The sequence below is a fragment of the Propithecus coquereli genome, unplaced genomic scaffold (assembly GCF_000956105.1).
Source record: "Propithecus coquereli isolate 6110/MARCELLA unplaced genomic scaffold, Pcoq_1.0 Scaffold403, whole genome shotgun sequence".
Lineage (NCBI taxonomy): Eukaryota > Metazoa > Chordata > Mammalia > Primates > Indriidae > Propithecus > Propithecus coquereli.
Genome location: NW_012149764.1, coordinates 558,962 through 571,437, shown reverse-complemented (window position 1 = coordinate 571,437; position 12,476 = coordinate 558,962). Strand labels below are relative to the sequence as shown.

At 38.7% G+C, this 12,476-nt stretch overlaps 1 protein-coding gene across 1 annotated transcript in view; it reads right to left on the bottom strand.

The window, feature by feature from the left end:
• The window catches only part of SMARCA2 (SWI/SNF related, matrix associated, actin dependent regulator of chromatin, subfamily a, member 2), a 165,365-nt gene that overhangs the window by 26,603 nt on the left and 126,286 nt on the right, over positions 1-12,476 (bottom strand). Inside the window, exon 27 of the mRNA XM_012652873.1 lies at positions 1,592-1,809. Coding sequence (XP_012508327.1) covers positions 1,592-1,809 — 218 coding nt within the window. The remainder of the gene's footprint in view (positions 1-1,591; positions 1,810-12,476) is intronic.

Here is a 12,476-nt window from a genome sequence, read left to right as displayed (position 1 = left end):
TCTTGGTTTACAAGGAAGTTTCCATGTTCACTCTGGGCAAGGAATGGACTTGCGGTAACATTTTCTTTCCTGGATTGCGGCCATTCCCCCATGTCAATGAACAGCTGATCCAAACCCAATATAATGGGGCTGCCCTTTGTGGCCACTCCAGAATCCATAAAGGGGATGCACTTTTTTTGTTTTGTTTTGTTCTTTGAAGGAAGGGAAATAGTAAGAAATGGAATCTAAGAGACCTAGTGGGTACAAAGGGGCAAGAAATCGTGACCCTTTCACAAACATCTCCTCCTACTCCTCTTTCAGCATTTCTGAAAATGCCTGACAGATAAGAAAGGCTTTAACAACAAAACCCCATGGTGGAAAGTTTCTTGCTTTTTATACTACTTTATCTTTATAACAAATTTTTCCTTCCTGTTATAATACGTGCACCAAAAAGCCACAGTGAAAAACTAAAAACACAACTTAGTTATTCATGTTAAATGCTTCCAGGTGTACAGAGCAACACTAGTTAATGTCAAATATTTCTGGTAAACAACTGCTTCTCGGTCTGTTGGCTAAGATCGAGTACAGTATCTGTTGTTATCAGTTATATGTTATCGGTATCTGATACATCCTCTATTGGAGGACAATATATTAAATATATTTTTGGAGCAGGGAGATGGAATAGGAGCTTGCTCCTTCCACTCCATCCATCGAGCTGGTATCGTAGTACCTCCAGGAATGATGCACCCCCTTGGGGGAATGAAAAAAAATTTTTTAATAACTAAAAACTGATTAATACCACTATGCAATTTAGAGAACTAAAATGTCTGTTTTGTTTCCTATCAATTGTTCAACTGAAATGAGACACCATCTTCAAATGAAAATATCATTATATGATTATCAAGTGGAAACCAAATCAACTAACCAAAATGTAGCCAAACTAGTTTATCTACTATATAGGACCGACTGACACCGCAAAATGTCTTTGCTTTGGTTTTCAAATAATTACTGTTTAAAATGTCCTGGGGAGAGTGTCCAGCACAGGTTTCTCAAAGTTCACATCCAAAAAGTTCCACAGAAAAGATAAATTTCCTGAAAAAAATCACACTATGTAGTAGTCTTAGGAAGAAAGAGATGGCTCTGACAAGTGCTCAGAAATTCAAGCATTAGAATGAAAGAAGAAACAGCATTTTCAATGAAGCATCTGTTTGCTTTTAAACAGAGCCTTAACATGAAATATTTACCTTAAACATACTAGGACTCTGCTTTCTCTAACAATTCAATCCAAAAAAAATAATAATAATTTCTTTCTGTCATCCCAATCCCTTCTTACATAAACGATGGTACTTCAGAGGTCCTTAAGAATCTTTTTAAAATTTTGTAATCTAAACTCATTTCCAACTATCTTAAACAATACCTGTTGAAGCATCATACAAAAGTGGCCATTTTGAACGTGGCACAGGTTACTCATACCTTTGCAGGGAAAACCATAAAACACAAGGTAGAAAGAACCTCCAAACCCATGCACGCAACTTAATAAATCTTGCTCTTTAGGTAGAATCACTCACAGTCTTGGTGAAGGATGACCAAGGTGAAGGGACAAAACACTCACCTATCTTTGTAGTTTATCACAGTGTCGATGATAGCGTTCATCTGCTTTGTCAGTTTGGGGGGATTTGGTGACAGCTTCTCAGCTGGAGGGCGGCCTCTTCTCTTCTTAGCCTTTTCCACATCTTCTTTTGCAGGGTCCTTTTCCACATTTCTTCGTCTTTTTCGCTTTTTAAGCCGTACTTCCTCTTCCATTTCTTCCAAATTGCCGTCTTCAATGGCCTGTTTATCGGAAAGGAAGGAGAAAAATTCAAGACAAGAAAATAACCAAGACAAAAAAGGTGTGTCTGTGTGTGTGTGTGTGTATACACACATATATTTATATATAGCTTGAACAATGAGAATAAAATGAAACAAACAAAAAAAGTTAACAGTAATCAGTGGAGGAAGAAGAAAAAAGGAATGCTACCATAATGGATAAATACATCTTTAACCCAAGTCTGTTTCGGGAGCAAAATAATGTGGAAGGCCAGAAATACTCATAGTGAAGGAGAATGTGACAAATATTAAAAAAGCTATATGTTCCAGTGTTTGAAAACTGAATCCAAAAGAAATTTTAGCTCAAAATCAGAATAGGACCCTAACTGTTTCATTATTGTAAAAGGGGGAAGGTAAACAAAGATGAGGAATGGGTGAAGAAAAATATTTCCCTTAGAACACGTCCGTACAATCATACAAGCTTTGACCTTTTCTTGAGGTTTTACATCAATTTATTCATGATTCACAACATAGAACAAAATTCCATCCAGATTTTTGTTCTAACATAGCAATTAGTAAACAAGGAAACGGGAAAGTACAAAGCCACATTCCTTGGTAAACGCACTTAAATCATCCGATAAAAGAACACACACACTCACAAACGATAAACACTTTTTTCCAATTACCTGCAAACGCTTGCTTTATACCAGAGCCAGCAGCACTAATGCAGAGAGATAATAAAATAGCTATAAAAACAACCAGGTATAAAAGAAACCTGTTCATAAAGGGCTAAAAGATCCATGTGACAGACCCAGAAGTTTCAACTTTTTTTTTCTCCCTTGTAAATCTCAAACTCAAAAGAAGAAAAATAAAGGGGGAAAAAAAAATGGAAAGAAACCCCCATAAAACCACAAAACCCAGATAACATGTGAACATGGCAAAGAAATTCTTAAAAAAAAATCTTTACATTTTGAGATTGCTTTCTCACACAAAATAACTGATGTTGTTATTTGTTCTTCCTGCCTCTCAATATTGCCTCCAGTATGCAAATGCTAATCAATCCTTTCTCTAGCTGAAAGAGCTCTAATCATAAGGCAATTACCTTCATTTCTCCACAGCACCAAACATGGCTAATATTTATGATCATGTGAGTATAACAATCAATATAAAGAGTGATTACAGCTCAGACATAATTTCTTTCACTTATGTACAATGCCTCCTGAAAAAGAAAGGTTTTTGTGAAGAAAACCTGGTACAGAACACAGAACAACCTGGCGTGTTAAAAATGCCAGTGAGATTAAAAGAAATGTTTTCTATGCATCCTCCAATGTGCAAATCCATAGAAGCAACATGCACACAGACAGAATCCTAAGGGACAGTCTGAGCCTAGGCCTTAATAATCAAAAGACAATTTCCATCACGATCCTACAGTGTTCAGATAACCACTATGAAGGAGGCAAGATCTGATGAGTTATAAGGAAAAAGGAAAAAAAAAAAAGCTCCACATTATTTCATTAATATTCATTTGCCTAAAAGCAGGACACCCACTATACAGCTAAACACACTGCAGCTAAGCGAAGATTAAGAAAAGGAAATTGTCCCGCATATCTTGGAGGCTGAACATGCTAATAATAAATACAGCATGCAAGGCTGTCAACAGTTAATGGTATTGCTCTTCTCAAGCACCCAGTTGCACACAGAAATACGGAGAACACCGGCTTTTGATGTGTTACACACCTACACATGCCTGGGATGTAGTTCTACTGAATCTTCAAGACGGCAACGAAAAAGGATATTTACCTTACCACTATCAGCAGGCCGGCTATCGGAAATCACAGTTAGTGGGGATAAAATTAACAAGCCAGCAAAGCAGCGAGCTGCTAGTCTCTTCATCAGCTGATCAGGAAAAAAAAGAGAGCTGGGGAAAGGCTATGTTTTCATATACAAGTAATTTTATTTTACTGAAAATTTAATACTGAAAGGATTGTGGATACTCAAATCTGCTGTTTCATTCTACCTACTACAAGGCCCGAAGCCTTCCTCCTTCAGCCTGTTTTAATATTGACAACTACTTATCATATTTTTTCTCCCTTTATTATTCCAGGCAGCAGAATTAGAGATTTTTAGCTCAGGTGGTTTCTGATTCTTGCTCGCATTTTAACAATTAAGCCAATAAGAAAACAAATGAACATTCACATTAATTTTTAAAAATTAAAACAAGGTATGCTTCTTTTGGTATTTTACACCTCATTTTAGTGCTTTATTTTATTTTTTAAAAGCTGCATGGTTTTGGAGCAGTCTAAAATGATTTTTTAAATAGAAGACAATTTTTTTTTCATTAACTGCATGTAAGTAAAAGCAATGTGCATGTTCTCAGTTTCAAATATTTTAATACAATATGTTAGTCTTCTCTTTAAAGAAAATCTCTAACAACTGTGACACTTCACTTTCAGTTTCATGCTGTAAAATTTTTCATTGTTTTTCTTTTCAGTGGGATAAATGAAGAGGGGGGAAGTTGTGAAAAGGGTATTTCTACACTCACCCCCCTTAATTTTGAAAACAGGGAACAAAGCATAAGCTGGTGATATTTGGACTTTTAAATCTCTAAATCTGTGAGTAGCTAAGAAGCAAAAACAAATTAGATTGCAAACAGAACTAGTGAAACAATATTTATTACAATTGCTAATACGTGCAGATTCTTATTAAATTTAGGTTCTGGAATTACAAGGAAACACACAAAGTACTGACCATTATTCCCCTTAAATTAAGGTTTTATGCAGGAATGCAGAGAGCTACAAAACATCTTCCCTCCTCCCCAAAGACCCCCAAACACATCCATATGCAGTGCTTTATGTTCTGTGATTTCTAAGGGTCTTTTTCTAATGTAAATCAATTCACTAAATACTTCCCAATGCTTTTCGTACATAAAGAGTAGAGTAAGATTACTCCTGCATGTAAGTAAAATCATTCATGGAGATTTTAAACTGTTCTTTTGTTTTAAAAAAATTATTTATTAAACTGGCTCAACTGACTCAACTCAGCACTGGGGGGGAGGGGGGCGCACAAAAAAAAAAAAACACAAAAACTTGCTATACAATCCTAAAGTACTACCCCAAAAAAGAATTCCCTTCCAAACCTTTTACCAGCACAATAATGAAATAAATCACAGAAGCAAACCCCCAGTTTCCGACTGGTGACGTGTTGCGCAAGAGTGCGAGCCCTAATTCAACATACAGACGGCTCCCATGCTGAACTGCCTCTAGATTTAATGAAGTGAATAGGAAGGAAGTCGGGGGAAAAAAAGTGTACAAATAAGAAATTAACACTTTCCTTCCCTACCGAAATGGTGAGATACAACTACAGCGAAGTTTGGTGAGGCACCTCTTTTCTTAAAGGCACACTGCACCCATTTGGCTCCGGATGTCAGGGAAAAAAAGCCCATAAGGTGGTAAAAATCCCCAGTCAAGTTAAAATAGTTAAGCATATTTCAGCCTGCGTTTTTCCTGAATGAAGCTGGGAATTACTCCTTCCTCCACTGGATGGCAACCTTTTTCTTTCTCTCTCTTTCTCTTTCTTTTCTTTCTTTCAATTTTGCTTAAAAGAAAAAGAATATGTTTTCATGACTCAGGGTGTGCAGGAATGGGATGCAGACTGGCTCCCTTTTTCAATTAGTTCTTAGGAAAGCAGCGTGTAGCTTCTGACAACAAAATGCAGGAGACTGTCACACAGGATTAGCTGTTTTAAAGGAAACACTTTGCAGCTTGCAAAGCACATGGCAGACCCCGGAAGCGGCCACACGTGGGTCCAGCCTCGGCCCTCTGACATCCTGACACACACCAACTACACCTCTTACTGCCTGATGGAAGGTCCAGAAAGTCGGCGTCATGCTCTTCCTTCTCAACCCGGTGGAGTAAGGAGGTGCTGTTATGCGTGCCTCACGATACCACGCAGCAGACGGGATCCATGATTATGAATAGGTAAACAGGGACACGCAAACAAAAAGCCCAGAGCCAACCCCGTGCATTGTTTCCACCTCCGCATCTCCAAGTCCACCAGGCAGTGTGGCACAGCCCTCGGAGTGGAACAAACCATCTTAAGAAACACTGGAAGAAGCAATTCTAAAGACAATTCTAGACAACAATGCATGGGGAATTTCTTGGAAGTGAAATGGGAAATTCAGTATTCCAGTACTAACTCTGACGTTTAAGTATCATGTGTCTATCCCCTGACACATGCTCTTTCTCCCTTAGGAACTCTAGGGGATTCCAGAAGAGGACCCTGGGGTGCTGCCCGGTTGGGGGTGGGGCTAAGCATTAAAGAATGCAGGAGAAGACAATGACATTATACTAATGCTTTCTGGGGACAACTCACACATCACCAAACTTGATTCCACTAATCAGGGAGGCTAAATCTCCCTCAATCCCTACTGAGACCTCACAGGTAATGATCCCCAAACAAGAAGTGCAACAGCAATAACAAAAGTGGAATTTTTAAGAAAATTTAAAATTTCACGTGTGAAAAATTTTCTTACAATAGATATATTAAACAACAACAAAATTGAAAGTGGAACTCTTCCTCAAAGATATTATACTACGTCATTTTAGTCACTTAGTTTAATAAATACTGTAGCACTTTTAGACAGAATTTCAGACTTAGGGCTTTGGACAATGGTAAGTTTTTGATTATTACTGTCCCCAAAAGCAGCAACCTGTTAGAAAAGTATGCATAAAATCGAATTTCCTGAAGTGAAGTAAACCAGGCACAAAAGGACAGATATTGTATGATTCCACTAACGTGAGAAAGGAGGGCAGTGGTTAGTTACCAAGGACCCAGGGGTGGCGGAAGGGGAGAGGAGTTAGTGTTGAATGAACACTGAGTTCCAGTGTGGGGATGATGGAAAAGTTCTGGAGACGGATGGTCGTGATGACTGCATAACAAATGTGAACATATTTAATGTTACTGAAATGTACATTCAAAATGATTAAAATAGTAAATTTTGCATTATGTGTATTTTAACACAGGAAGAAAAGTCCCTGGGGGGAAAAAATCAAATTCTCTAAATATTAAGGAGAAAACCCCAACAACTGCAGGTTCAAACCTGTTCCTACCACCTCAACACAGAGCACACAATACTAGCAAAATCTCACTAGCTTTCCTTCACAACTAAAACCTCTTAGCATTTCCACAGGTAGCACGTTCAGTCCTGCCCTGGGCAATGGCTAGAAGCCTTTTCAAAAATCCCTATTTATTCATTCAAATGTTGTTAAGGAAATATCCATGACGTAAGAAAATACCTGTATATAGGACATAACTATTCACAAACTTTATAATTTTGTTAACGAATGCCTCAACTATTAAGAGATGAGTTGATCTGAAGGCTAATGACCTTTTAGCACACAGTTTTTTTCCCCACTGTGGTGCAATAAACTGATGACATTAATTCAGTTGACCCTCATTTATTTCACTCAACTGTCAGGCAACCTGGATGCCAACTGTGCGCCCAGCTCTTCCTGAGTTGGGCCTGAAATATACAATGCTGGCCATCAAGAGGAAGCCACTGAGCCTCAGCTTAACTGAATTTTCTGGTACAGTGCATTTTTCAGTTTCTTGTTCAATAACCTCAGATTAATTTTGCCAAAAAAAAATGAGCCAAGGTGCTCTCTTTCCCCCTATGGCATAAGGAAACTACATAAGGAAACTTGGAGGAGGACACAGGGAACCACGGCTTACACCTCTGAGACAAGGTAAATTTGTACACTATTTTGAATAAAAGCAATTTGAGGTTGGGAAGAGGAAAATGAATATTTTCTTATATCTGCTTTCTCGTCCTGAGCCCATTTATCGAGTTACCATCAACTCATAACACAGCCAGGATTCCACCTGCTTTTCTCTTCAGCAGGCTGCCTCAGAGGGGCCTGGGCCCTTCTGTACTTCAAGGTTCTCAGGAGATTTAAAAAAATGAAGAAATGCCAAAAGAGGGTAGTATAATTTCAACACTTACAAAGAATAATTTAATGCTTTTAAGACAGATAAGTAAAATACAATGATTAAGAACATCACTTGATTTCGAGCTAATGTCAAATGGCAAACTGGAGGCACCTTCATGAATGTGAGGCTTGAGCCAAAGAAATTGTTCTCCTCTGGGCTCCCCTGTGACAGTTCCAGAAGGAACTGGGCCTGATCCAGGGTTACATGCTACTACAACGACACAGACTCTCCGCTCTAGGTGCCCATTGTGGTTAAGAGTGTCAAATCAAGGAGAGGGAGATGAGAAGGCAACACTTGTTCTGCTGGAGGCAGATGCAGAGAATGCCCATTAATAGCCCAATAAGGAGGGAGGAGAACACACAAATAAAGCAACACAAGAAACTGAAAGCATAGTAGCCTGAGGCTATCTGATATAGGAAAGAAATAGCCCCAATCTCAATAAATCTTCAGATATTAATACACAGCATCATTAATACTTCTACTCCTCCTATTGCTTCTGCTGCTACCACCAGCAGTGTGGTCACCACTACGGTCACCAGCAACAGCAACAATGGCTAACACATTGTATATGATGTTGTCAGGCACTCAGAGCTTTACCTACATTTTACTCATTTAATCTTCACGACCACCCTATGCGGTAGGTACAATTATTCTCTTCATTTTACAGATGAGGAAAGTGAGGCAGACAGACAGACATAGCATCTTGCTTCAGATCATACAAAATTAAGGAGCAGACTCAGTGTCTGAACTCTCAAAATTCGGCTGCATAAACCACACCCTTAACTTTCAGGCTATTTTACTTTATAGCACAAAACATTAACTGTTGTTTTTAATGAAAATTCTGAACTATCGGGAAAAGTTATACTTGCCCGGCTTAGGTGAATAATGCAAGTAAAAACATAACACAATACATCTTAGGTAGACTCAGCAAAGATCACACACACACACACACACACACACACACACACACACACACACGCATGCACACAGTCCTTACTTTGCGTGGGAGTGTGGGACCATAAAAATAACTATGCGAGTTGAAACTGTACAAAGCCATTTTGATGATCAATAGGAAAATTATGATTGTTCCATGACCTTTAAAAATTTATGTCAAAACATTGAAAACACTTGTCAGTTATACATGATAGAAAAATGAAAAACTAGTAAAATGAACATTTACTTAGTACAGTAATTTAAAATATTAGAAATATTGTGCTTTATTTCTTCATAAAAAATTTATCAGAAGTATATTGGACAGAGCTTGCCTTCCTGTCAAATAACTTATGGAGGGAACATCTTTTCTACGCCATGTGGCTAATTGCCATACTCCTAAATCTGGATCAGCATCCAACATTTTGCCCTTTCAATGTTGTGAAATATCTGAGTTCCTTTAATGTGAAGGGTTTTGGGGGGTTTTTTGGGGTTTTTTTTGCCAGTGCCACTTCCTCTGGGACATCTTCATCTTTTTCTTCACAGCCACATTTCTCACTTATGTCAGTAAGTTCACCTTCACTAGGTTCCCTGGCTGAATATCTAGAATCTCTGTTACCACCACTTTGTGATTCCACATCTTTCTTGACATAAGTTCTTGACACGTTTGTCTTCCAAAAGGTCTATCTCATCAGCATTAACTATTCCATGATCATCACAAACCTGCCTTAATCCTTGGATTCTGGGTGCACACTTCACAGAAGCACCCTTATCTGCACTAGTAACTGTCACCAGACAGTATAACATTAATCAACTCATGCCGACTTCAGGAACAATGAAATCAGCATTTATTGGCAGTAAAAAGTTCTTCTACAGTCTCCATGTAATTACCATTTTCTTTTAATTCAGCAACTAACTTGAACACTTTGCCCTGAATACTAGTCAAACTGATCAAGAATTTTAAAATTATTATTATGGTCTTCCATCTAAAGTAGATGTAAATACTCAATTTCAACCATAAGTGGCTTTCTCTTCTAGTGCAATTTAAACTACGTTGAGATGACTTTACCTTGCTTTTCATATACATTCATCAGACTTTTTAAAATATGGTTTTGTGTGTAGCTTCCTGCATGCCTAGGTCTCATGCCATCTTCACCTTGCTGTTGCCATTTCCAAATCTAATAACAACTAATTTCACGTCCTGCGTTTGCTTCTTGTTGCCTTGCAGCACTTTCATTTTTGGTAGCCAATTCCCTCTCCTGATGTGCTATTTTTGTAAAATGTTATCTGAGTTTATCACTGGGAGACAAGGAGGCAACATAGCTACATGCTTTGCTGTCTGTGCACTGACGAACAGATGCTCTCTGACTAATCACCAACAGACTTTGAAAGAAGTGATATGATTGGTCATTGATCATAATGTGCATCTGTTACAAACACAATGATTAGTGAGCTGAAGAGTTAGCAGCAAAGTCTGTACTTCATGTGCAACGACTCACAATTGCTATGCTATGGTGGCTGAAATGCATCCCTCCAAAATTCATGTGTTGAGGTCCTAACCCCCAATACCTTAGAATGTAACTATACTTGGAAATAGGGCCTTTAAAGAAGTAGGGTAAAATGAAGTCATATGGGTGAGCCCTAAGCCTATATGACTGCTGTCCCTCTAAGAAAAGGAGATTAAGATGCACACAGAGGAAACACCATGTGTAGACCCAGCAAAGAGGCAGCCATCTGCAAGCCAAGGGAGAAGGCTCAGAAGAAACCAAACATGCTGACACCTTGATCTCAGACTTCTAGCCTCCAGACTACAAGATGATAACTTTCTGTTGTTTAAGCTACCAGTCTGTGATATTTTATTATGACAGCCCCAGCTAAGTAATACATAGTATAACTGAAATTTGTTGTTGGGGACCTTGTGTTTAATTATATTTGGGGATAGAAATTTGTACATATTGGAATGGTGCAAAACAAGGATGCCCATACGATACGTCCCTTTGAATAAGTGATGGCAGCCTCTCTCTTTCATGCCATCCTCAAAGGGAAATTGCCCCACCCACAGCACCTGCTTCTTGGGCGGCCATGTTCTATGTCAGGCAGCTTCTCCCTGTCCTGGTCCCACTTGATGGACATGGGAATGGTCGCCTGTTCTCAGAGTGGCCTATCTCTAGGCTTGTGTAGGGCCTGGCATAAGGGTCTCTGTATAAGCACGAGTGAGAGTGATTGGCTGAACCAGGCAGTTCACTTCTCTTAGGAATTTAACTGCAAGTGTGAAAGAATATGCCCAGATGGTGTGGGAGTTGAAGCTGAATAAAGGTCATGAGGTATCATGCAGGCCACAGATGTTATGAGTAGAAACCACGAATAAGCAGAGGTACAAAAAAGAGTATACGGTGTGAAGGAGAAAGAGATTAGCTGGTCCCAGGAAGGCTGTAATTCCTTGTACATGCACACACATGCATTTGGTTAGGCTATACATAGATACATGCATATGCACTCACATGCATGCATGTACAGATGCATGCAGATGCACATATACATACACACATATTACGAGAGGAGAATGTCAGTGCAGGAGTGTCTGGCTCCAGTTAAGGTTGAGAAGCCAACTTGGAAATATATAATCATTTCAGATCTAGTCTGTACATTGCTAAGTATGTATAAGGTTATTTGTCAAGTATGACTATCCCACTTGATTTAATAAAACTAAAATTCAAAACAAAATTTGAGTCCTGGTTAGTTAAGAGTTATACATATGTTGCAAACACAATTTGCTATGCAGTAAACTTCGAAGTGAAGCTCTAACTTTAAAGCACGAAAAAACAAGAACAGAGATAAATATGACCAGGTTTGACTAGCAAACACACTTAACTGTATTCTGGCTTACATGGCTTCCACAGATTTTTGGTATTTTAAGCCAGGACTGACAGTTTTGCTGGGAATCCCTGGTTGAAATCCACACAGGCAGAGTGGGGTGGCAGAGAACGAGATACCAGGAGACAGGGCTAGCTGAAGCGTGGTCAATGGTTTGCACACAGCAGACAAACATAGGGACTGGCTCTCAGGGCAGTAGCAACATGTATAGAAAACATCCCCTAAAACGCATACCAGAAATGGAGTATCTAGAGAAAATTTTAGAGAGTGCTCACCTGACAGTCACTAAATCTGAAGGAGGTTAACAGGCTCGCTCAACTGACCTCAGCTTATAAGACTCTGCCCACAGCATACTGTCTTTGCCTGGGCCACTCTGCTCTTCCCACTTGGCTCGAATACTAACAGTTAGTTGAGTTCCCAAACATGTTGACGCTGGTTACACTTGTTACTGGAGCTACATAATTCAATTAGATATGAATTACACATATGGATGAAATGTAATTGTGAAAAAAAATTGGGATCTTATTTCTACAAAAAGTACAACAAAAGACTCTGAAAAGGTGAGTTTCTTTAAAAACAGCAACGACAACAAAAATGCTGTTGAATTTGGTGGGGGCTAGACTGATATAAACTGGGGAAGAGTCTGTACTCAGCATGCTTTGTTAGTATCAAGATTCCCACTCATTCTAAAAACACAAAAGCTAGAAATCCGAAGTTATGGGTGTCATTTATGTGAGAAAGACTACACAATATTCTAGTCAGCAGACTCAAAGAGGCGACCTCAGCTTTACATCAAAAAATGTGGCACACAGACATATATTACATTTCTAATTAAAAATTTCATCTACATATAAGTGACTACATATCATTTTCTCACTTTAATAGATATTTTCAGTGAC